At 42.8% G+C, this 27,261-nt stretch overlaps 1 protein-coding gene and 1 pseudogene across 4 annotated transcripts in view; both read right to left on the bottom strand.

The window, feature by feature from the left end:
* Positions 1 to 5,387: 5,387 nt before the first annotated feature.
* LOC311597525 (small ribosomal subunit protein eS7-like) lies at positions 5,388 to 10,346 on the bottom strand (annotated as a pseudogene). The gene is made up of 2 exons: positions 10,242 to 10,346; positions 5,388 to 5,887 (listed from the first exon to the last, which is right to left on the bottom strand). The product of its transcript is annotated as a small ribosomal subunit protein eS7-like (transcript).
* Positions 10,347 to 19,277: 8,931 nt separating this feature from the next.
* Positions 19,278 to 27,261, bottom strand: part of MTR (5-methyltetrahydrofolate-homocysteine methyltransferase) — an 81,625-nt gene continuing 73,641 nt past the window's right edge. For all 3 annotated transcript variants that reach the window (XM_084782765.1, XM_084782766.1, XM_084782767.1), the window contains 4 exons: positions 26,250 to 26,450; positions 25,379 to 25,571; positions 24,061 to 24,173; positions 19,278 to 23,611 (listed from right to left, as the gene is read on the bottom strand). In XM_084782765.1, coding sequence (XP_084638891.1) covers positions 23,525 to 23,611; positions 24,061 to 24,173; positions 25,379 to 25,571; positions 26,250 to 26,450 — 594 coding nt within the window. In that variant the 3' untranslated portion in view covers positions 19,278 to 23,524. The remainder of the gene's footprint in view (positions 23,612 to 24,060; positions 24,174 to 25,378; positions 25,572 to 26,249; positions 26,451 to 27,261) is intronic.

Genomic DNA, 27,261 nt, shown 5'->3' with positions numbered 1-27,261 from the left:
GTACCTACCACCATGTGAGGACCAAGTGTTCAAATACATGAGCCTATGGGAGACTTCTCTCTCTCTCTCTCTCTCTCTCTCTCTCTCTCTCTCTCTCTCTCTCTCTCTCTCTCTCTCTGTCTCTCTCTCTCTCTCTCTCTCTGTCTCTCTCTCTCTCTCTCTCTCTCTCATTGTTGTTGTTGTTGTTGTTGTTGTTGTTGTTGTTTGAGACAGGATTTCTCTGTGTATATCTTGCTGTCCTGAAACTCAGACCAGACTGGCCTTGAACTCACAGAGATCACCTGCCTCCTTCCAAGTGCTGGGATTAAAGGTGTGCACTGCTATGCTTGGCTGACATTCTTATTCAGACAGGGGAACATGTTTGCTTCCACTCCAACTTGTTGCACCTTAGTGGATGTAAAAGGACAGTCTGAACCATCAGACGTGGTACCCAGGTCTCTCTTCAGTCACAGAATATGGCTAGCTGGGGCCTGGCTCTAGTCCAGCCAAGTTCTCAATCATCACTCCTGTTTAGAGACAACGGCCCCTGACTGATAATGTTTGGACAGAAGGAAAAACAGCAATAGGGGGCAGGGACAGGGTAGGGGTACTTTTGAGACAGGACCTCAGGTAACCCAGGTTACCCTTGAGCTCCTGACCCTCCTGCTCACCACAGTGTTATCATTGCGTGTACACACCACTGTGGTGATACTGGAGATTGAACCTGGCATCTTTAATAAGCTAGTTAGGAACTGTACTACTGAGATACCTCCCTACCCATTTTAATTTTTGTTAAGTATTTATTTATTGTCCAAAGAAATAGGTTCAATAGTGACATTCATGTTCAAAAATATCATGTACTTTGACCATACTTATTTCCATTGTCCTCTCTTGTTCTCCTTCCCCCTTGTTTATTCCCTTCTTCTTCCTATATAGTCCTCCTTCAACTTTCATGGTGTGTGTGTGTGTGTGTGTGTGTGTGTGTGTCTGTGTCTGTGTCTGTGTCTGTATCTGTGTACATATACCTAGGTTCCACAGGGGGAAAAATGTTAGGTGCCTTTCTGATTTTTTTTTGGTTTGTTTGGTTTGGTTTGGTTTTTTGAGACAGGGTTTCTGTGTAGCCTTGGCTGTCATAACTCACTTTGTAGACCAGGCTGGCCTTGAACTCACAGTGATCTACCTGCCTCTGCCTCCCAAGTGCTGGGATTAAAGGCATGTGCCACCATGCCCAACTTGTTAGTTGCCTTTCTGGATCTATTTTGCTTAAAAATGATCTCAGGTATATCCATTTTCTAACAAATGGCAGCATTTTGTTCCTCTTGATGACAGAATAAAACTCCACTGTGTGCGTGTGTGTGTGTGTGTGTGTGTGTGTGTGTGTGTGTGTGTGTGTGTGTATAAAAAACATCGTCCTTATCTGTTCATTTGCTGATGGGCACCTAGCTTGGCTGTTGTGAATGCAGGCAAAATAAACATGAATTTGCAAGAATCTCTGTGGTATGCTGACTTAATAGTTGTTTGGGTATATTCCCAGGAGCGGTACAGCTGGATCAAATAGTCATTCTATTTTTAGTTTTCTGAGGAACCTCCACACTCATTTCCCTAACAGCTACAGTCATTTACATTGCCCCCTGCAGAATAAAGGGTGCCTTTTCCTTAGCATCTTCTTTAGTAGTTGTTTGGTTGCTTTTGGTTTCGAAGACAGTGGACAAAGACATACATACACACACACACACACACACACACACACACACACACACACACACACACAGACAAAGTCAAGTTCTCTAGGACTTGTGTGTGTGTGTGTGTGTGTGTGTGTGTGTGTGTGTGTGTGTGTTCCCTTAAAGAGAATGCTCTGGTTCTTGAAAGGAAGGAAGGAAGGAAGGAAGGAAGGAAGGAAGGAAGGAAGGAAGGAAGGAAAGAAAGAAAGAAAAAAAGAAAGAAAGAAGGAAGGAAGGAAGGAAGCTTTAGGGGGAAGCTTTCGGTTGGTAGAGTGCTTGCCTAGTACTCAAGAAGCCCCGGGTTTGATGCCCAGGATGAGCTGAGTGTGTGGCACACACACTTATAATCTCAGCACCCAGGAAGTAGGAGGATCAGTACCTCACAATCACCCTTGGCTATGTAGTGATTTTAAGGCCAATCTGGTCTACATGAACTCCATCTTCAAAAAAAAAAAATGTTTTAAAAATCACTTTAGAAATGAGAGGGTTTTGTTTGTTTGTTTGCTTGCTTATTTTTTAAGTGGGGGTGGTCCTGAGGGAGGGAGAGGGAGGGAAGGAAAGAGGAATGGGGGAGGAGTCAGAATCATTGGTGCCTTTCTCCTTTCAATCTTTCTGGACACATTTGCTGGCAGCATGGCTGGCTTTTGAAAGTATCTGAGAGTTAGCAACTAGCTCCAGTGAAAAAATCCAATCTCTACTCCTCCAGAGAACTCCATTAGGAAGCTATTTAACCGGTGGCTTCACCTGAGAGAGGACAGACAGCAACCCACAAGACACCTCCCAACTCCTCAGTGAGCTCTCAGAAGCAGCTGTGTCCTGCTCCTCGGCTTTGACAACGCTTCCTACCCCTTCCGCCCACAGGAATGTTCTAGAAAAAGACCTCCCTCCCATGCTCCACCCAAGCAACAGAATGGAGCTCAATGCCTTTGTTAATGCTCTCTGCAGGTTGACAACATCCTGGGAACAGAAGGGGAGCAGAAATCCTGCACTCCGGGCATAACAGCATAGCTCTCCAAAGCTAAGAACACAAAACAGATTCCTAAGAAGATTAAGAAATGTAGTATGTATACATTCAGGAAAACAAATTTACATAGCACCAACATAAATACAAAAAATAATGTTCTAATTTTAAAGCAGCAATGTAAGATGATATTATGTAGAAGTTTGTTGGAAAGACTCAGAATTCATTTTCCCATGAAATAAGTGTTATAAATACTTATAAAGAAGCCATTGATACATATCTAACAGTGAGCCTGGAATCCACTTCAGTGAGTGTGTCCCTGGAGACTAGTGCACGGAGAAAAAGAACCAAAGGGAGCCAATGGCTTGCCGTTGTTACACTCAAGAGCTAAATACTGAGCACACCACAGCGTACAATATCTCAAATTTACTTAGAAAGATGAGTGCTAATGCAGATATCAAAAGGGATTGTGATATAGAACTTTAGCATGAGTGACTCCATTGTTCTTTTTAGTCTCCTCTGCTGAGGCCCAGATGATGGTCTCCTGCAGTGTTGGTTTAATGGGAACATGGGGAACAGCAAGTCAACCATTCATTCCCATTCCATACCACCAGTGGAACCAATATCCATAACCATTATCCAAACCTTTACAGAACAGGAAATGATAGCTGGAGTCTGTGCAGGTGCCTGCACAGAGGTGAACTTACTGATGCACAACAGTTGTGAAAGCCATTGTGGCTTTCCCCTCAGGGCATCACCTAATCTCCACTCTCCACAACTTCCTCCTCTGTTATCACTCATTCTCTGTTGTTTTATGTTTTCTCACTCTCTGGCATGTGCACCTCACTTCCTCTCAGGCCATGAAGTAGGCACAGGTGTAGGCACAGGTACACAAAGTTATACATCTGTCCCCACTTCAGTACACTTGTATCCTCCACTGTCTCTGAAGAAATATTTCCCTCTCTGATGTAACAAAAATCTTAGAATGCGGAAGATACTTTGAGCTATCACTGCTGTCCATGCGCACACATCCCTCTCTTCTGCTTCATTCTACTGACTCCGTGTTAGTGATAGACAGGGGCAACAGTGAACTGCAAAATTCCCTTCTCTTTTCAAGATAAGCCTCTGACTTAGAAGTGAAGGTTCTATGACAGGCAGATCTGGGCCCAGGGGTCCTGCTCAAACTATGGCACCAGCCAAGGACAATGCATGCAGTAAACTTCGAACCCCTACCCCGATCTACCCAATGGACAGGACATTCCTCACAGTTGAGTGGAGAGTGAAGACTGACTTTCACAGGAACTCTGGTGCCCTATATTTGACCACGTCCCCTGGATGGGGAGGCCTGGTGGCACTCAGAGGATAGCAGGCTACCAAGAAGAGACTTGATACCCTATGAGCATATACAGGGGGAGGAGGTCCCTCTCAGTCACAGTCATAGGGGAGAGGAGTAAGGGAAAATGGGAGGGAGGGAGGAATGGGAGGATATAAGGGATGGATAACAACTGAGATGTAATATGAATAAATTAATAAAATATATTTTTAAAAAAGAAGTGAAGGTTCTTATGGTTAGTACATGAAGTATGTCCTAGTGTTTATTGTCAACTTGACACAAACTAGAGTCACCTGGGAAGAGGGACCGTCAAATGAAAAATCAGACTGGTAGGGGGTTGAAGAGATAGCTCAGAGGTTAGAGCACTGTCTGCTCTTCAGTTCAATTCCCAGCAACTTGGCTTACAGCCATCTATACTGGAACTGGGTCATTGAAGACACACCCATAAAAGGTTGTACCTTGCCCCTAGTCATCTACACTGAGACTCTCCATGCCCTTCACTGCCCCCACACCCCCACCTCCCACCCCTGCCATACACACACAGCTCTGACCATCATATCTTTAACAGCTTTCCACTCATATTTTTGCCTTGTCATGGGCCTGAGAAGGCAGTAAAGGGAAGTGACCAGGGACTGAGACATCTGAAACCATGACCCTAAATAAAACTTCCCTCCACTAAATTATTTCCCTCAATAATTTTTTCACAGTGATAAACTAGAAATAATAGTCTGCTGTACTCATAGATTGGTACCTTGTCCAGTAGACATCAGAGAGGCTTTGTCCAGCAGCACATGGATGTCGGTACAGAAACCCACCATCAGACATTATGTAGAGAGTCTAAATTGGAGGTCTCCATCAGGCCCCATGCCTCAGAGCTTGGAGAACACTGCAGAAGAGAAGGAAAACAGATTGTAGGAGCCAAGAGGGGATGGAGGACACTAGGAGAACATGGCCCACTGAATCAACAAGCAGGGTGCACATGGGCTCACAGACACTGAAGTGGCATGTACAGGACCTGCAGGGGTCTGCACCGAGTCCTCAGCCTGTATGTTGTGGCTGTGAGCTTGGTGGTTTTGTGGGACTCCTAACCGTGTGAGCAGGTGTGTCTCTGACACTTTCCCTCCTAGGACTCTCTTTTCCTCATGTTGGTTTGTCTTGTCCAGCTTTCAATATTAGGGTTTTTACCTTGCCTTGTATTTTGTTTTGTCATGTTTGCTTGTCTCTTGGAGGCCTGCTCTTTTCTGAAGGAAAACAGAGGGAGTGGGTAGGGGAAAAGGAAGATGGGAGGAGCTGGCAGAAGTGATGGTCAAGATATATCATGTAAGAGAAGGATACATTTATTTATTTACTTACTTACTTACTTACTTACTATGAATGACATTTTTTTCAGTCATTTTCCTGGGAATTCAAATTCAACATCCTTGTCCGTGAGCTTCTTATACACACCAGAAAAAGTTTCACCCCTCTGCTTCACGTTTTTCTGTTGTGCTTTGTCTAAATGAACCTTTATGAGCTGGCTGCTATGAAGTGTTATACTGATTCGCTTTCCCACAATTTCACTTGGGAAGACTGAGTCTTCAAGGATGGTATCTTGTTCTGCTGTCAGGATGCAACTTTGGAGCACTTTTGCTTGTTTTTCATAAGGCTTTATGCTTACATGCTTTCTACTAAATTTTCTCCCCAATTCACAAACTAACCGGACCTGGATTTTCTGAAAAGATTTCAGCTGAAGAACTGATACTTATGATGGCTTTTCCAGCACCACCATCTTCAGTTTCCATGGCCGCTGTGTTGTTGATTTCCCTCAGCTGTGCCTTCGGATCTGCATTCATCTCCAGCTCAAGCAGCATCTTGGGAGATGCCAGACTCAAACTCAGCCAGCTTCACAACCTTATCAATGGGATAAAATTGGAGACTTTGAAATAAACCCACACACCTATGGACACTTGGTATTTGACAAAGAAGCCAAATCCATACAATGGAAAAAAGATAGCATCTTCAACAAATGGTGCTATTCTAACTAGATATAGAAAAATGCAAATAGACCCTTATTTATCACCCTGCACAAAACTATAAATCCAAGTGGATTAAAGATCTCAACATAAAACGAGATACACTAAATCTATTAGAAAAAAAAAATGGGGAAAAGCCTTGAGCTTGTTGGCACAGGAGACAACTTCCTGAACAGAACACCAACAGCTCTGGGACTAAAGTCAACAATTACTAAATGAGGCCACATGAAACTGAAAAGCTTCTGTAAGGCAAAGGACACTGTCAACAGAACAGAACAACAGTCTGCAGACTAGGAAAAGATCTTCACTAGCCTTACATTTGACAGAGGGATAATATCCAAAATATATAAAGAACTCAAGAAATTAAACACCACCAAACCAAATAATCCAATTTCAGTATGGAACTAAAAATAGAATTCTCACAGAGGAATATCCAATGGCTGAGAAACATTTAAAGATCTCTAGTCATCAGGGAAATGCAAATCAAAACAACTCTGAGATTCCATCTTACACTTATCAGAATGGCTTAAATCAATAACTCAAGTGACAGCACATGATGGTGAGGATGTGTAGAAAGAGGAACACTCCTCCATTGCTGGTGGGAGTGCAAACTTGTACAACTTTGGAAATCAATCTGGTGCTTTCTCAGAAAGTTGGGAATAGTTTTACCTCAAAACCTAACTATTCCACTCCTGGGCATAGACCTGAAAGATGCTCCAGCATACAAGGACATTTGCAGCTTTATTCATAATAGGCAGTATCTGGTAACAACCTAGCTGACCCTCAACCAAAGAATGGACAAAGAAACTGTGGTACATTTACACAATGGAATACTATTCAGCTTTTAAAAACAAGGAAATTTGTAGGCAAATGGATGGAACTAGAAATGATCATCCTGAGAGAGGTAATCCAGACCCAGAAAGACACACATGGTATATACTCACTTATAAGCAAATATTAGCCACAAAATAGAAGATAACCACACTACAATACATAGACCTAAAGAAGCTAAATAACAAGGAGGACCCTAGGGAGGATGCTTAATTCTTATTCAGAAGGACAAATAGAATAGACACCAGAAACAGTTGAAGAGAAGGAATAGGACAGGAGCCCACCATAGAGATGCTCTGAAAGACTCCATTGCGCAGGGGATGGAAGCAGATGCTGAGACTCACAGCTAAACTTCGGGGTGGAGTGCAGCAAGTCCTATGGAAGGCTTAGGAGACAGAATGACCTGGAGGGGACAGGAGCTCCACAAGGAGACTAATGGAGCCAACAACTCTGAGCAAGGGGAGGGAGAAGCTGCAGAGACTGATGCACCAACCAAGGACCTAGATCCTCTGCTCAGATGTAGTATATAGACAGCACAGTCTCCTTGTGGGTCCCATAATAAGGTGAGTAGAGGCTACTTCTGACATAGACCCTGGTGTCCATTTGTTGATCACTTCCCCCTGGTGGGGTGGCCCCCTGGTGGGGCAGTCCAAATGAGACTTGATAGGCTGAGGTCAGACGACAGGGGAGGAGGGCTCCCCTTTCTAAGTACTAGGGGAGGGGGAAGAGGCCATGAACAAGAGAGGGATCGGAAGGAATGAGGGAGGGGGCTACAATCAGGATATAAAGTGAACAAATTAAAAAATTAATTAATTAATGTTTTAAAAGATTCACAATCTTGGTACTTGAGCTGAACATGGGATCCTCCTTATGGAGTGCTGGTTTAGAAAGAGGAAAATCTATTTTCAATGTAATATATATATATGATGTTGAAAAAATTTTCTCCCTGATCAGCAGTGTAATGGTAGCTAGACAGTTTTCTAACATCACACCCTCTGGACAGTTTGTGGACTAATATGCACAGCACCAGAAGTTCTATTCTCTTCTCAATAACTCAAGTAAATATATGACACTTGGCCAAATTACATCCTCTAGCGGGTGGAGAGGTTGTGAATTGTGTTCTTGTTCTTTGTTTACCTAGATTTGTTTCTTCACAATGTCTCTGACAGGAAGGATAGATTTCCCAGCATCCAGCTGTGGCTATAAGTTTGTTGTGTAACTTTTGATTATGTGGCTCTTTCTCTCTGCATGGTGAAGAGCAGACTCTGAGTAACGAAGCTGGAGACTGATTTATGTAGTGGAACATACAAGCCAGCAATGTTCTCATTACTTCTTGGGTGACGCTGCATACTCAGATGATGGGTTAAGGAAGGGCATGCTCCCTCTGCAGACCTCAGTGCTCATGTAATCCACTCAGTGGAAGGATGCTAGCCTAACAATCCAAATGCATCCAGAGACATGCAACTCACAACTGCTACGTAGATGTTGTCTATGTCTCTGCTGAATCCTTGTTAAGGAGAAGTTACCCTCCTAATTATTTTCCTCTGGCACTCTTGGTGAGACCACACAACCTGAGGGACAACTAGAAAGATGCGTATCCATAAGTCTGCTCTCCTCTGATAGCAGGTATTCCTCATGAAAGCTTGCTCATTAGCAATTAAGAAGAAATCAAGCACCCGTTGTTTCACTACTATTTGTTGGTCAGTGTTTTCAATCATTGTCTTATGCTTTCGGGACGCAACTTAAGTTAAGATTTAACTTTTTCTTCACAGCAACCTACAGTTTCCTTGTGAGATTGTAAAGGCTCTGAATTAGCTAAAATGGCATGTTATATATAGTTATCACTAATTATAATTAAGTTGTACATAAGCTCTTACTTACAAAAAGCTACAGTCTAGTTGGGCAAGAGACCTAAATAAATCATTTTGACATAATAAAGCTCAGCTCATTTCCTTGACTTTCTTAAGACAATGTGCCAAGGAACTCCCTCAAAGGTACTGAGGCCTTGAACATTGAGTGGGGGAGGGAAGTGAAGGAAAAGGATGCCACCAGGAAGAGCTGTTGCTTGAGGTTATCCCAGTCATTTGCCAGATGATGACCAGGGTCCTTAACCAACACCTATTATCGTTCTTAACCACTCGGGTGGCACAGCTAACAAGAAGTCTGCTGAATTGGCCTAATGAATTGAAATGATTCAACTGTAATTAGCATACTTATTAGTTTAACATGGATCAATGCTTCTAAAGCTTCTGAAAAGACATTAATCTGAAAGATAAATTAAGACCTTCCCACACTTCATTCATACTATTGAGATACCTATTCTTGGTATAAATTACTAACACTAACCTCAAAACATTTCCAATCATACTGGACTCAACTCATCAGAATAAATGTAATTAAGTTTCAGCGTTAAGTTGTTTTCTGAGGCTTCCCAAAAATCCCAAGGAAAGACTAGGAGGAGCCGTTTCCCAGCCAGGATCAGACTCTGACTGACTGTGACAGGAAGGAGCTGCATTTTCAGAAACCCCTACAGTAGTGCTTTCCAGCCACATCCTGGCTGGTGCAGCAGAAAAGGGCAGGTGGCCAGGTCCCCACTCTGTGCTGTCACCTGTTGCCTTTGGGCCTCCATCCATCAGGCCAAACACAGAATCAATACCTAGTTGCCTAGCAGGGGTTTTTGAGGTTATCACTCCAGATCCTTCATTTGATGGATGTATAATATTGATCAAACTGACTGAGAGTTAAAAAGCTGCTTTCTGTTGCAGTTTGATGACTTACCATTTTCTGCCAGATAAAGAAGTTTCCACAAAGGAAAAAAAAATTACTTTTCCAGGGTCTGCCCTTGCTCTATAGAAACAGACCAATAGCTAAGATGCTTAAGTGGAAACAGCAAGACAATGCAGGCCTCACTGAGGACTATGCCAATGTTGACAGAGAATTTCTCCATTTTATGAGTGTTTTGAAAACTACAATTTATTTTAATAGGAATGAATATTTTTAAGACATTCTTTGGGAATTTCAAAGTAAATCCTATTAAATACCTAAGATGTGGTCCTTGAATAATACTAAATGAAAATAACAGTTTTCAAAAGATACAGCTACCAAGGTTCTGATCTATTTTATGATAAATGCTCATTTATCTAAAGTGTTCCTGAATACTGGGATTTTTTTTTTAATTAGATTACAGTGGGGATAACAAAAGATACAAGTTCCAGCCAGACTCTTTCCTCATTTTCATATTTATAGCTACTTTCTCCAATAGCAAGAGGCATATATAACAAAACTACTAGCCCAAACTTCTGCAAAAATGTTTACTAATCAGGGTTCAATATCTATCAAGACTGCATTTCCCTCTTGTACACTGCACAATGCAGATATTACTTTCCTGCCCTCATACTCACTGTCCTGGTTAGCTGTCTATCAACTTGATACCAGCTGGAGTTATCTGGAGAGACTGAGAAGGTGTCTTCACCGGGTTGCCTGGAGGCATAGGGCATTTTCTTCATTGCCAACCCATGAGAGGTCCCAGCTCAATGTGGGAGGAGTCACACCTGGGGAGGTGATCCTGGATGTCATAAGAAAGCTGACTGAAAGCTGACTTGTAGTAAGCCAGTTAGCGGGGTTCTTCCTGTTTCATTTCCTGCCTTGGGTTCCTGCCCTGACTTTCCTGCATGGTAGACTATAAATGTAAGCTGTAATAACCTTTCTTCCCCAAGTTGCTTTTGTTTGCAGTCTTCTATCATTATCAACAGAAACCTAACTAGAGTACTCACTGTTCTGAACGCCATGGAATACTTCAGCCTATGCTTGAACTTAATAGGAACGAATCACACCACTACATGAAAGTCTGGGTTATCTGGCTCAACATACATGGGCGGCATTTGTGTGGCCATGTCTATGAGTTATTCATTCTTCTTATAATTGAACAATACTCCATGGCATGAATATTCCATAATTTGTTTACCCATGTTGTTGATGGAAATTGGCTTTGCTTTTTGTCCACCCCCCCCCAAGGGCTAAGACACAATGTTAGATCTACTATTACAAAATTTGAATTCGTGTGTGTGTGAACATGTGTAAATATGGTAGTCAAAGGTCAATGTCAGGTGTCTTCCTTGGGAACTGTTACCTTATTTTGTATGTGGTATGTGTTTGTATGTGCTGTGAGTGCACACATGTAAAGGTGCGTATACACATATGGGTGCATGCATATGCACATGGAAGAAGAGGTTTGAAGTCAGGTGTCTTCAGTTGCTTTCCACTTTATTTGTTTCATTTTATTTGAGACAGGGTCTCACTATGTAGCACTAGCTAGTTCAAAACTCATTATGTAGTTCAGGTTGGCCCTGAACTCAGAGATCTTCCTGTCTCTGCTTCCTCAGTACTGGGGTTAAAGGTGTGCATTAGCACACCCAGCTCAGTGTTTGGGCTCCAGTTTGTGACTTGTGGTTTTAAGACATTTCTTGGTCTCTATGGTACCCAGTACAGCATTGCTTTTTCTGTGATGGAGGTTGAACCCAGGACCTTGGACACACACTACAAGTGCTCTACCACCAAACCACAACTCCAACATTCTACCTTATTTTTTTTGAAACATGGTCCTCTCATTGCATCTGGAGCTTACAGATTAGGGTAGTCTAGCTGACCAGCAAGCCAGGGATTCTCATGTGTCTCCTCCCCAGAACTGAGATTACAGGTTTACACTGTACTCACTGACTAAAAAAATGTACCTTGACTTAATTCCAAAGTTTAGTTTATTGATAACAATAAAAACAAAAAGGTGTAAGATTCACGTGAACATTTGAGCCTTCAGAGAGCTGTTTTTAGTTGAGGATGATGGGTGCTATTTGATGGGGAGGTAGTTGCTGAAGTTTGGGACTGTGTCAGTTTCTTAAAATAAGACAATAAATCAGCAAGGACGTTTTCTGCATTTCCTGCTGGCCCTTTCATGACAGATTTCTCTGTAGCATTTCATGCTGTTTGACAGCCTTTTGCTCACAGGACAACCTGTCAAAATAGGAGTTGCCAAGTGGAGGGGAACATGTGCACAGTCCCACACTCAGACGGCTGAAGCTGGAAGACCCTTGAGCCAGAGTTTGGAGCTATCTAGTGTTACATGTTGTTCACTCTAAATACAAGTAGTGGGACAGTAACTGTGACCTTCGCTCCAGCCTGGGAACCAGGGTGGAGGGCCAGTCTGTTTAAATACAGAAGTTAAAACACTGTGCATGCTTCATCAGCTAAGTGTGCAGTGGCATAAATCCTCTTATCTTTTTGCCAGCGTGCAGTGTCTTCACCAGCAGGTTCCATGCCAGGAAAGATTAAGAGGAAGCTCCTCACGCACTAGGACTTCATTGTGAAGCCACATCTCCAGGCTTCTGACCCGTCCTCAGGCCGCTTCGTCCCCATCGGCAGCTACTTCCTCTGTTGCAGCCTTGAGTCCTCAAAGCTCCCTACAGGGGGAGTTATTTCTTCTAAGCTCCTGTGAACATTGTTGCTTGATCTCTTTGTATGACTCATTTTTTTAAACATTATTTTACGTACATTAGTGTTTTGCCAGCACCTATGTCTGTGTGAGGGTGTTGGATACCCTCGAACTGTAGTTAGACAGTTGTGAACTGCCAGGTGGGTCCTAGGAATTGAACCCAGGTCCTCTGAAGGAGCAGCCAATGTTCTTAACTGCTAAGCCATCTTTCCAGATCCATGACTCATGCTTTTAATGGCTCTAGAATGACAAGTGCTTTCCAGAAGGTTTACTTTGTCCACATTCTTGGAAGAAATCATTATCTGTGACAATTCCAGACTTATAAAATGAATTTATTAAATATTAAAGCTTTAAGGTCTAATTACTCCTTGGCCCATGGGCTACAAAATAAATATTGTATTCAAAGGTATAACAAACACAGTAAGTGAGGTCTAGTGGCACTGGACTGAAAGCCTAGATACATGGAAGGCCAAGGCAGGAGGATTTCAAGTTCAAGACCAGCCTGAGTAAGATAAAAAAATTCAAGCGACACCACATGCTGGCGAGGATGTGGGGAGAGAGGAACACTCCTTCACTGCTGGTGGGAATGCAAAATAGTACAGTCACTTTGGAAATCTATCTGGTGCTATCTCAGAAAAATGGGAATAGGGCTTCCTCAAGACCCAGCTATTCCACTCCTTGGAATATACCCAGAAGATGCTCCAGCACACAACAAGAAAATTTGCTCAACCATGTTCATAGCAGCCTTATTCATAATAGCCAGAACTTGGAAACAGCCTAAGTGTCCATCAGTAGAAGAATGGATAAAGAAACTGTGGTACACATACACTATGGAATACTACTCAGCTATTAAAAACAAGGAATTCCCGAAATTTGTGGACAAATGGATTGAGCTAGAAATGATCATAATGAGTGAGTTAACCCAGAAGCAGAAAGACTCAAATGGTATATACTCACTTATATCTACATACTAGCCCAAGGGGCACGTCCCATGAAAGCCTTCACTTACCAGGAAACTGGGACAGAGGGGAGGACATCCTCTTGGGACTCTAGATGAGAGAAGCATGGGAGAATAGCAAAGTAGAAGGATCCAGAGGGTCCTAGAAACCTACAAGTAGAACATTATGATAGGCAGATTTGAGTCCAGGGGTCCCACTCATACTAAGGCACCAGCCAAGGACAATATAGGTGGTAAACTTTAAACCCCTACCCAGATCTAGCCAGTGGGCAGAATATTCTCCACAGTTGAGTGGAGAGTGGGATATGACTTTCTCACATACTCTGGTGCCTCACCTTTGACCACGTCCCCTGGAGGGGGAGACCTGGTGGCACTCAGAGGAAGGACAGCAGGTTACCAAGAAGAGACTTGATACCCTATGAGCATATACAGGGGGAGGTAATCCCCCCCCCCAGGAACAGTCATAGGGGAGGGGAATAAGGGGAAAATGGGAGGGAGGAAAGAATGGGAGGATACAAGGGATGGGATAACCGTTGAGATGTAACAAGAATAAATTAATAAAAAAGAAAGAAAAAAGAAAAAAAAAAAGACCAGCCTGAGATAGAGTACTTCAAGTCCAGCCTAGTGACTTAATAAGAATCTGTCTTAAAATAGTAAAGGGTTGAGGAAATAGCTCAGTTGTAGAGTGCCTGCCTAGCATATATGAGGCCCATGGGGTCCTGTCCTTTACTGAAGTACCACAGGGATGCAAAAAAATTAATTTAGTTTTTAAAAAGTAATTCCAAAGTGAGTTGAGAGGTTTTAAAGATTTTCAAGATTTTTATTATTTTTATGTGTGCATGAGCATACACACACACACACACACACACACACACACACACACACACACACCACATATGTGCAAATGCCTATAGATAGCAAACTAGGGCATCAGATCCTCTGGAGCTGGACTTACATGCAATGCAATACACAAGACAAGCTGCTTGACACATGTGCTTGGAAACAACCTCCAAGCCATCTCTCCAATATCAGAGATTTTAAAAAAAACTTGTATTCATGTGAACTTATTCACTTGGAAGTTGTACTAATGCTCAAAAAGTATGCTGTAGGGAATAGGTTGGAGGAAGACGCAGAAGAGATGCCTAACTTACAATAAAGGGAGGAAGGGAGGCTGAATCTGGAGATCGCTAGACAGCAGTGTGCTGAAGCTGATGTTTATCCATCAGTACTCCCCAGAAACACAGGTTGGTAATCTTCAGGGGGAGATGCCTAGGCACTTACGTTCCCAAAGGTCACGGTGAGATAAAGGGGCACTAACAGCTGTTCCTACATCTGCATTCATGAAACAATTCCCAAATTTACGCTTGTAGCTGACTACAGAACTTCTTTTTCCTGAGACATGAAGCAGTCTATGTATGTTGGCCTTCCAAGTACTGGGATTTCACTACACCTGTGCATGTGTGTACATGTCACATGCACACACTTAACTGATTCTGAGATAAGAAGAAAAAGAAGATTCAACTTGAGTTATGTTATCAGGTCACTGTACTGCGGTTTTTGTTTGTTTTGTTTTTTTAAGCAGGCATACACTGCATGCTGGCCTCACGCCAGGTTAAACAAGATATGAAAACTAACTAGCTTCATGTCTACAGTAGAGACTTTTAGAGAACAGCAGCCTCCAGAAGACCTGGAAATTTTACTCTGGTGAGCATTCTATGTCAGCCTTAGTACAGGGTATGGACCAATAAATACTTGATGAATGAACATAGAAATGAATATGAGTAGATTCACATATTCTATATTCTAGAGAACATTTCACCTTTTGAGAATCTCAGCCAAAGCAACAGTAGTTTGCCCCACCAGCATGTCCTGTGTCTGATAACACCAATGCTACATGAGCGTTCTGGAAGAGAAGTTGGAAGGGCAGATTGATATACATGGTTTTGTCCCTATTGGCTCTGTTCTGCAACAAGATGTCACCCAAATTCATAAATGTCTCCTTTGAACTGAAGGAGGCAATAGAATGTAATATGAATAAATTAATAAAATAAAAAATAAATATAAAGGAATGAAAAAAAAAAAGAAATGAACTCACGAGATCTGAACAGTTGGCAGCAGCACAGCCAAGGAAGTGAGCATCCACCTTCTACTCCGTGTAACAGCCATGCTCTATCCCTCCACTGTGGGCAGGGGAACACTCAGGTAAGCTCTTTCCTCTCTGCCTAGTTTTAGGGCTGTCGTATCTCCACTTCTTAGTCCTACTTTTCCCTAATAGAACGGTATGTGTTTGCTGGTCAAATATACTTGATAAAATTCACTCTTGTTCCCACTATCCAGAAATTTTCACTTCTTCAACCCTACATCCTGAGTAAAAAACCGAGGGTGACATTCAAAACCAAACCTTACTTCTCACATGATAAAACCCAGTAATTATTCTGCTTTCTCATGTCAGAAGTCCTGCTAATCTGACACGAACCATGCAAAATTAGTACTTTCCTTCCCCCTCAATACCAATGGAGCTAAGTGACTCAACCTTGCCCTGCACCAGTCCATTGTCACAAATCCCTCCCTCACTTTGCCACCACTCTACTCCAGCATCTTTTCATCTGCCCTGACAAACCATCTTCTGTATGCTGGTGCCCCACTCGCCAGCTTTGGTAATGTTGGTGTTCATTCTTTTACTGCGTGACAACAGAAGACACTCAACTATGTGACACAATTGGGAAGACTTTACTTAACCTGTATTTCAGTTAAAAGAGACAGACCATATTTATCACTTGTCTATGATAACCTTCAAGTAAGTAATTCATGTGGCAAAATGTATTCAACACTGAAGTTACACAGAACTTTAATGAGTCTTTGATGACTCCAACGATGCTTCTAGAATATTGCAGTGCTCATAAACCATCACTATGCCTAGCTTTGAATAAACTGTAGTTTTGGATAAACTTGATGGACAGACCAGATTTACCTGTGTGAACTGGATGATGCAGCAAGTCTTGCACGTGACTGGAAAAGCTACAGATCACTGGGCGGCTTCCTGGTCTTGGGCTCAGTACAATTTTACTCATCAAACAGGTAGTTGTGCCCCTCTGTGTGCCTGACAGGACTGCTAAATCTCTGGTTCTCCCTTTGGCTATTGTATACCATGCTTAGCTGTGACCACCTTACCAACTAGGACAGGTGCCATGCCTCTGTGTATAATGTTTAAGTACAGGTGTTTTCCAATTCTCCCAGTGTTACTTTTAATTAAATGAAGAAGTTTCGCAGGGTCTTTCTCTTGGGTTCTCCTGACCTGACAGGAACAATACATTATTAAAGTGTGATTTGGTTTTCAACTAACTCATTTGCAGTTTTTAAGTTTCTAATTACAAGAGAATTTAATCCAGACTCCCATGCAAAAATGAGACGAACTAAGCAATGCAGGTACATCCTCACTCCTTCCTTCCCCCTACTGCATATTTGTCCAACTTGGGGAAGGGATGGTAAATTCACTGATTCATGATTGATTCCAACCTTTCCTCATGATTTTTAACAAATTTCTATGTACATGTGTTTTGTCTGCCTGCCTGCCTGTGTACCATGTGAATGCTTGGTGCTCACATGGGCAGAAGAAGGCTCTGGATCCCCCGGAATTAGATTTACAGATGGTTGTGAGCTGCCATGAGGGCGCTAGAAATTGAACCCAATCCTCTGGAAAAGCAGCCAGTGCTCTTTACCATCAAGCCATTTTTTTTTCAGACCCTTTATTCAATATTTACTTCACTCAAAGTCTGTGGGAGAGAAATGACTCAGCAGACCAGATACCTAACCTGTCTCTGCTATCACAGACTGCTGTACACACTTCAGCCTTCTTCATGGGTTTTAAATGGATGTTAGTTACTCACTCAGAAATATGGAGGGAGAAATCTGATAACTAGAAAAAGGCTTTAGATAAGCTACTGTCTTGTAGCAAATTGCTACATTTTCTGAGAAGGGTTATCAATTTTGACACTAATACATTTTTCCCGGAATCCTTAATTTTTCTTCATGTGTGCATCTAAAGTTCCCTTCCACCAAGACAGAGTTTCTCTGTGTAGCCCTAGCTGTCCTGGAACTCTTTATATAGACCAGGCTGGCCTCAAGTTCAGAGATTGGCCAGCTCAGCGTGCTGAGTGCTGGGATTAAAAGCATGCACCATTGCAACATTTTTTTTTTTGTTTGTTTGTTTGGTTTTTGGTTTTTTGAGACAGGGTCTCTCTGTGTTAGCCTTGGCTGTCCTGGACTCACTTTGTAGACCAGGCTGGCCTCGAACTCACAGCGATCTGCCCACCTCTGCCTCCTGAGTGCTGGGATTAAAGGCGTGCGCCACCACGCCCGGCTAACATTTTTTTTTTTTTAAGACAAGGTTTCTCTGGGCAGCCTTGGCTATCCTGGACTAGTTTTGCAGACCAGACTGGCCTCAAACTCAGAGATCCACCAGCCTCTGCCTCCTTGAGTGCTAAGATTATAAGCTTGTGCTGCTGCGCTTAGCCACAATCTTATAGAGGTATTTTAACTTAACAGGTTAGAAAACGTCTTGTCATTGCTGGAGACTTAACCAGGACCTTGCATATATTAGAACAAGTGTATTTAATCAATCATATTTAGCATTAGCTACAAAGACAGCCATATTTCACTGTTCCTTTAAATATGGACAGAGTAAATAAAACAGTATCATCTGAGTAAGTGGGCACTAAGGTCACACCTTATGAAATAACACATTACTTCTCTGAGTTGCTCTCTAGATGAAGGTACAAAATAGCCCTACATAGGTTCAAAATAACCTCAGTCGCTTCACTTAGCAGGCTGCTGTGTGCATCTTCATTATGAGTCCACTAGCAAAACTTATTTTGTTTCATAGAAGACATAGGCTAAGATCCATTATTGGGTGAAAACAATAGTTTGCCTATTTTACACATCTCCACACTCTATAAGATAGTCCTCTTCCTCTTACCTGAAATTTCATTTCCCATAATTTTGTTATCCATGTAAAACTATAGCCCAAATATATTAAGTGAAAGATTCTAGAAATTAACAAGTCCTAAATTTTAAGCTGGATACCACTCAGAGTACCATGCTGAACTCTCACATGCTACTGTCCAACTCTGTCCTACCAGGAACATGAATGACCTTGGTCCAGTGTATCTGCACTTTACGTGCTACCTCCACTTTAGTCACTGGTAGCTGTCTGGGCTACCAGTCAATTCCCATGGCACTGCACACAAAAGAAAGAGTGGTGGTACTAGCAATTCAGGTGCATCAAAGAGAGGCTGAACAGTGCTTCCCCCCCCCAAGTAAAAAGATCAAAATCATCAATTTAAGAACAAAAATTATATGCTGACATCTATGATAAGGACAAATCTATTTCTAAAGCTGTTAAGAAAGCAAAGGGCATTCATACTAGTTTTGCTATTGTGCCTCAAACAGCAAAAGTTAGAACCACAGTAAGTAGTTAAGATAGAAAAACATTAAAAGTGGGAATGTGTAGGAAAGGATGGACACGCACAAAAACCAGACAGTACCATAGTGGTTCCATGTACCCATGAGTCACAGAACATATTCTCCAAGGACAAAGGGTGACTACTACTGTCATACTTGCAAGGGTTGAAGAAAAAGATACCTTTGAAAATTACATACCAGGACTTCAAAGTACAAAGAGAATTTGAGGATCTGCAGCCTTTACTGAGCACCAAGCCGACACTATGCACATATAGGGGATTAGGTTCCAAAGCTGCAGTTCAGTCTAGTCACATTCCATCTTTCCAAAACTTACCTCCCCCCTCTCATCCCTCTTAGCATATGGTACCACCCACTCATCCACCAAAACCTAGGCTCTGAGAGATAGTGTCAGGCGCATAAACACATCCCTCTTGCCCAACTGCCTTCATCCCTGCTCTTCTGGCTAGCATGCTCTTCAGTTCTTCCAAGTGGGTTTGATATATGCAACATTGCACACAAAGTCACCATAACAGATTTGACAAAGTCATTTCACTTCATCTTTATTGTTTAAAATATATTAAATACACATTAAATATAGCATATTTAAAATTCACAAAATTGCTGTGTGTACTAAACAGCCATAACCCTCCTCCCATCCAAGAACTAAAGCAGTTATTCATGGTTCACCTGGGTGCTGTTCTCTGGCCCTTTTTACCCACCCCCCCAAAACAGGCTATCTATCACTAAGTGCAATTTTGGGATTTCTGTGACTTTTAAAGTTTTTGCCACATATGGAGCTACCATATGTATTCTTTGGTCTCACTTGGTTTTGAACTCAATAAAAACAGTATCCTGCCATTAAGTAGTCTCAAGGAACTGGCTTTGCCCTTATTTTCTGTGATTCATTTTTATTGCCAAGTGTGGCTGCAGTTTGCTCATTTTCACTGCACCATGTACCTCAGGGTGTCTTATGAAGCCACTCTCCCATGAACAGAATTTCAGTTATCCCTATTACTAACACGATTATACTGCCATGACCAAAATGTAAGACATGGCTGAACTAGGAGAGCTGCAGATCTTCAGATGTTCACACCTGTGTGGTGCAAGTGTTCTCAAGCAGTGATGTGTAACACATGTGACTACCTACAGATCTGGAACTGCAGGTCCCACTCTTGAAAATGGTACAGATAGGAAGCAAGATCTCACACTTCTGTCACCACAGAACATCTGTTTACCAGCCTCATAGAAGGTCTTTCTCTCTTCTATTTTTTTCCAAAGAGAAAACTTCTAAACATTCTGGTTACTAATCAGTTAAATAATCAGTTACTTAAAAAAAAAAAGTATTTTCACTTAAATCATTCATTTGCTTAGCAGAAGTCTTTAGGTTTTGGTAGCAGTGATTTAAGTCATTTCTGCACTATACTTGACAATATTTCTACAGTGAAACTTGGTGTATTGTCAGACAGGTTCCCTAAACCTCTTTCTTCATTTGCACTTCTGGTCCTTTGCTACTCCACATTAATTATCTGCTTGCCTTAGACATGACATCAGTTGCTACTGGAAATCTTGACTTTATAGTTCAACTCGGAAAGACCCGACATCTTCATAACCTGCAATGTTTCTAGTCACTTCTGTTCCTTTTCTGATGCTCCATCTCTACTCTTCAGGTCCTAAAACAGGAGTCAGCCAGGGCCTTCCCTGAACACTACCACCAGCCCAACACATTTTTTTTATCTAACTCTCCTAGAGAAAGACAGTATGGGATGAGCCTGCTGACTAGGTGGACCAATCAGTCTTTAATGCTGAATATACTGAAGAGACACACCACAGAAGCAAGCTTTGGGACACTCCACTGCCAGATGCCTCAGGTACTCCTTCAGAAGCTGACATGGCAACCTTATTAAGGAGCAAGGATTAAGGGTGGAGAAGCCTGGAGTACTGGACAGATGAGATGACCCTCTGAAACAGGCTGGGAAGGCAACTAAGGACAGAAGTTGGTAGAAGAGACTTAAGACAGAATAGCTGAGAAATAACCATAAATATAGAGGATAACAGAAAAATCATCCAAGGGAAGGAATGAGGGTAAGGATGCTATCCAACCCAAAGAGAAGAGAACCGCCAGGGTGGCCGCTAGACGGTATAGTTCAGAGGTCATCAGTAGGAGGAGATGAAAACCCACCTCCCTAATTTTACTGACTGTAAAATTGTCAGTAAATTTACTTACTGTAAAAAAAAAAAAGTGAGAGGAGGTGAAAAATAACTGGTACATGAAAGAAGCGCAAAATGAGTGAGGAGAGCATGCATAAGAATCAACTGAGAAAAAATTGTTTTCATGTGTGTTCATTACCAATGGAGGTAAACTGCTAGCAAGACAGCTCAAAGAGAAACTTACCAACATCACTCTGTTGATTCCCAGCTCCCAGTCCACAAAACTAGCCTCTACAGCAGGAGGGAGAGCAAGCAGCAAAATGGCGGCAATTCCCTTCTTTAAAAATGTTTTTATTGTGTGGTGTGCTGCAACCTGCACGTGAGGTCAGGGGTTGGTTCTCTTCCAGCACGTGGGTCCCAGAGATCAATGTCAGGTCAGGTCTGGTAGCCTGTACATTTACTCACTGAGCCATCTTGGGGTACTGCTTTGGTTTTGGAGATAGTCTATTTAACTCAGGATGGTCTATTCCTCGTGCCAGTGCTTCTGCCTCAACTTCCCAAATGCTGTGATTACAGACATAGCGCAGCACATCTGGCTACAGACAATTCTTAACTGTGAAAAACAACCTTGCAGCCGAAATGAATATGCAAGCCCCAAGTGTGATGCAGTTCCTGTCCGAGTCTCAGATGCCAATGGTGAGGGAACATGCCGGGTGCATTCAACCACACACACACACACACACAGAGCCCAGTTTAGAGTGTTAGTCTTTGGAGCCCAGCTTTTCTGGAGTACCTTCAATAAACTAAGAAGGATGCTTCCAAGGATCCCTTTATATTTCTTAGTGAATATCTATACATTGATTGAAACTTGCAAGAAGAAGAAAGAAGGGAGAAGAAGGGGAGGAAGAAGAAGAAAAAGGAAGAAGACAGAGAAGACAATGATGACTGATGTCATGGGATTAGATCAATGACATGTTCAGGGGACAGCTGAAATAAAAGGACTTCAGAAGTAATGCCTTAAAATATTTGGAGGTTATTCTCTCTCACAGATGAATGTTCCAAGTCTAAAGAACATACATGTTATGGAAATATGTCCTGAAACTAAGGACATTTACAATCTAGTACAAGTTAAAGACGCCTGAAAGAAGAAGGCAATCCTTTTCACTCTAAGAGCAAGTGATACTACTGTGAAAATAAAGTTGGAAAGATTCGAGCTATGCAGGATTATCATTATCCAACAGTCATTTTCTTCTTTTCACCTCCAATATACCAGAGTGCATGTTTGGTGTAAGTGTCTAGGGGCAACACATGAGGTAAGAGAGGCATCATTCTCAAAGGAGAAGAGTGCTAATGATATGTAGAAAACATCCTCAGTCAGTGTAAATTGCAAGTGACCAATCACACCCCACACAGGGTTCCCTACTCTATCCCTTCCTTACTGTATCATTCTTCCCATAAGTACCTGCAGTGCTGACTATAGAGCTCTACAGACCTCTACTTACTATGTGTGCATCCGGACTGTCTCCATGAATAATCTTGTTTAGACCTCACCCCAACGAGACAAATATATAACACTGCTCTCACTTTATAGATGAACAGTGTTGGGGGTCTAGGCACTTGGCTTATGTCACATGGCAGCTACACAGCAAGGCTGAAGTTTGAGTCCGTGTGTCCACAGCCTGTGCTCTGAACTATTTCTCCAGAAATAACAAAGAACACGTCAATGTAGTATATCTAAATTAAATGAGTCAAAGAACTGAGTGGCTCTCAGCCATCCACAACTGCATAGGACATCAGAGATCAGCTGACAACATGCTCAGTTCTGAGAACAGGTAGCTGTTAATACCCTTGGCAGTGACTGTCTTTTTTCCATTTTCCTGCCTTAGAGCAAGGTACTATGAAACACATCAACAAAAAAGCTTGGAAAATGTGACTGTGCCAAGCCACACGAGCACAGCCGGACAAATCGTTCCAGTATTTCTGTCAAGTGAGCAGTGAGTATGCCTCTGCTGGAGAGCTCTACAGCCATTAGCTGAGCCTCAGAAAACAAGATGCTACAGGAGAAAAGAAAGGGATACTTTTCTTCCTGTCCGAGTCTATTGCTGAAATCACTTCCATTGAAATGTCACACTTCTCATGGCGACGTTTTGCTCCAGGGTCACACTTCTCTATACATTCCCCTTTTCAACTTATATTCAGAACCTTGTTTTACTATATGAGGAAACCAATAAAAATAAACAAACAAAAACAAAACAAAATAAACAAACAAACAAGCAAACTCAGGAATAAGTGTCCTCCTAGGTCAAAGCATAAATGGGAAAAAGCTAGTTGACCTGCTTTGAAATGAGTAAGAGTGTCCCAATCCTAAGGGCCCAGGGACACTGTGAGCCTTGGCAGCTTTATGCTCCTCATTTAAAGTCCCTGAAAAAGTACTTATTTCCCAGGACCTCAGAAGACCTGCTCTGTGTCACATGCCACCAGCCAACCTTCTAACCCTGGCAGCAGGACAGGGCAGGCAGATGCAAAGGTGCTTTCGGTTATTTCTAAGGCACTCTGGATTGTACCCCGTTGAGGTCAGCAAACAAAAGCTTAAAGGAAAAAAAGAAAAAGAACTAAGAAGTATGAGACAGAAGTCAGTCTGTATCATATCCCAGAATGGGGCCAAGCCACTTCTCCACATCGGCCACAGGCATGTTCTTCCTCAAAGCATAATCCTCCACCTGCGAGAGAGAAGCATTTGGTTAAACCAAGGTGCTAAGACTTTCTGACCCGAGTCTCCACGGACTTTTCCAATAAACATTAAGTATCAGGCATTATCTTAATAGCAATCTACTGCCTACCTGTCTATTCTCTAGGCAGAAAACAACATGTGATAAATATCTACTGCTTAGAAGCTGGTTGCACATGTGCATGTGTGCGCATGCGTATATAGGTGTATGTGTGTATGTATGGATCATGGATAGAAAGGCAGGGCTGACTCATTAGTAGAATCAGGGTAATGGACTGAAATCCAATTAAGACATAAACTGGGGTGAGTTTACAAACATACACATTCACAGACACACACACACACAGACACACACACACACACACACACACACACACACACACACACTGGATCCTAGGTGTCCATTTTAAAGACAGTTATCTAGAAAAGCCATGTACTTACCTGATCTTTGGAAATTTTCCCTACTGCAAAATATTTGGACTTTACATTGGAGAAGTAGAGGCCTGATACTGCTGAAGCAGGTGCCATTGCCAAGGATTCTGTCAACCTGATGCCTAAAGAGAACCACAGGAAGCCATCAGTGCCCAACAGGGCAGGGCATTCCCTCTTACAGCGACACAGTAAGAAGCTCAGATCACATGGTCTACAAATTCTCGCCAGGTAGAAAACAAAATTCAGGGCATGCATACTATGCCCAGAGGGAGCAGGCCTGGGAGACTTCATTCTTTCCCTCCAGCGACCTGTGACCAGTTGTAGAGGCTCCAGTTTGTCCCCAAGCCAGAGCCTTCTCAGGGAGGACTGCTAGCCCTGGAGGTGGCAGAATTGCCAACAGCTCAGCACTGACTCTGTGCAGCCAGTGACAGCAGGAATAAGGGCCGAGAAGGACTGTCCCATGACTGCTACTGCACCACGCACTATGGACAAAAGCACCGACTCACCAAAGGCTGAGTACATTCTAAAGATCTCCAGTTAGCTCACGGGACGCACCCCCAGATGCTGTGACCCCGAATTGTTTCTGCAGACCCAGGCCCAGACCCAATGCCACTCACAGCTCCTCTCTTTGAGAAGGATTTAACTTCACCAGCTTTGACAGCTTATTTTGACTAAGTCACTGGGTTTGTGCTTCAGCCTGCATCCTCTCAAACACACAAGCTATACAGTAAGACTGGACAACATACAGCTTCAGAACAATGCGCGACTCTGGCCTGACCCAAGGACAATAAGGCTATTGTCTCAAAGGGGCCCAGGTCAACTTTTAATTTTCAACTCTGACACTCAACCCATAGAGAAAATTTAAGAGGGAATGATGACTGCGGAGGAGCATAAATGTAATAAAAAGTGAAGGAAAGTGAGGAAGAGCTAAGGGAAGGCTGGGAGCTCACCAGTCTAGAGCCCAGAAATGGCCATCAGCAAGCAGTGCAGGCCTAGTCAGGCAGAAGACAACACTGACAGGACGGACAGAGGCTGGTCACTGGCTATTATACCAAGAACAGAAAACTAGGGCAGGAAAGGCAGGGGGAGGAAAGGAAACAAGATAAATCCCAACCCAGGAGGCAGCAAGAGTAACTAGTTCAAAGTGCTGTCTAAAATATTTAAATAAGAATATAATGTGGTAATCTGGAAGTAAAATAGCAGAACAGATCCAGGTGAGAAAAAGTAGGATGAGGGATGATTCCCATTTTATAAAAAATTTAACTATGTCGTTGGTAAGTGCGTGTATTCAATGAACAAGGACAGGAGCTCACTGTCTCCCACACACCTGTGGCCTGCTCGATGTTGGCCAGTCTCCACATGGTGAGCTTCTCAGTATGGTCAGGCTGGCTGGGGTAGCCAGGGGCTGGCCGGATGCCCTCATACCGCAGTTTGCGCAAGTCTGTGACACCCAACTGCTCACTACCGCAGTAAGCCCACAGTTCTCGGCGAACTCTCTCATGGAGCTCCTCTGCAAAGGCCTGAGAGTACAGAAGAGAGAGGGACACAATCAAACAGAAGCAGCTTGTAACCTTGAGCTCTGCATCACAGCGGCACAAGATTGCTTTCCCCACCTGGCCATGGTCAGGAAAACCTCTGCACTTTCATTAGTGGCCCTGAGCACAATGGTGTCCCCAGTCTGCATTCTAAAGTATCCTATTTAGTAATCTGAGCATTTTCCTGACGTCAATGGGATCACAGCTTTACCAGCAAAGTAGTGGGACCATCACTGTATTCTCCATGCCTGCTGAGGAGAAAGAACCTCCCACAGCTGCCCCACCCCACATGCAGCAAGATAACTCTACACAATTTGCCAATACTAGAGAGGAGGAGTCTGGAGAAGAAATCGATTTTGATTCTGGGGGTTATCAGTAAAATGACACATCACAATAATCACAGGGACACTAAGTCAGAGCTAAGGTCAAAACTCAAAGAGCAGCAACCAACTCATGCAGTTGAGCACTCTCTGCTCAAAAGGTAGCACATGAGTGGCATTTGGGAGATACAGGATTTAAAAATGTAAGTCATGTTAAAGCCAGCAACATCTGGCTCAAACACAAAGAGACACAGATTCTACTGTCTGCTGGGTCTTTGACATGGTCATGGGAGCTCTAACACCCAGACTCTGCCTCAGCACCCAGTGCCTGACAATGCCTTACCTCCGCCAGCCTGTCCCCCAGCGCCTTCACCATGATGCTGCTGTAGTCATCGCCACTGTCCTCATAGGCTTTACTCAGCTCTTCAACCCCAAAGCAAGCAACAGCAAACAGACCCAAGTAGTCTCGGACACCAGAATGCAAAGGAGCAATGAAGTCTGAGAGGCAGTGGTAGGGGTCTGTACTGGAGGAGTCCTTCTCAGCCTGAAAACCCAAGAACGGGCAGAGACACTATCAGCATGGCCATGGCACCAAAATACGGCAGAGAACAATGAACATAAGTGTCAGGACACAGAGATGTCTGCCTGCTTCACTCAGCTCTACTCTAGCACGCAGAACATCTGGCACACAGTGAGTATGCAATAGATACTTGCTGAGTAAACAAGATGTGTTCATACATTAAATCGCAATTACTCAACACAGCCATGTGGGGACTCAGGAGTAACTACAGCATATGAGGTGGAGCCCTCATGACTGGATTCATGTCTTTCTTGCAGGATGAGTTGTCTATCACTGGAGTTCAGCCTTCTTCTCTCACTTGCACGTATGCTGACTCCCCTCTTCTGACTTTTGCCATGTTACAAAGCAGCAGCATATGACTCTCACTAGAAGTGGCCACCTCTTAACATACAAAACAATGAATCAAAATAAACAATTTTATTTGTAAATCCTCAGTCTTAAATATTCTATTATATAACAGAAAACAGACTAAGATACAAATGGAATGAGATTTTTAAAAAATATATGACATGATGAAGCATATATAATCAGGAAACTAGTTGATTTGCTCCTTTATACACTGACCAAACACTTCCAAATAGCTGCAGTCACGGTTTTCAGTGCGGATGAGTGTGTCTGAAATGAGCCTGTAAAGGCATTAGCCTTCCGTGTACATCAGCAGATAAAGTTTAACAAACTGCTGAGGTCAAGAGCCTACAGGCCAGGTGCTGTTGCCACGGTTTGTTAGGAGACTTCCTAGCATAAACTAAGACAGTTCGCACACAAAGAATCTGTC

Source organism: Acomys minous, assembly GCF_964271855.1.
Source record: "Acomys minous genome assembly, chromosome: 5".
In the NCBI taxonomy this organism is placed as follows: Eukaryota; Metazoa; Chordata; class Mammalia; order Rodentia; family Muridae; genus Acomys; species Acomys minous.
The sequence above is the reverse complement of the archived record's forward strand: the minus strand, read 5'-3'. Positions and strand labels throughout refer to the sequence as shown.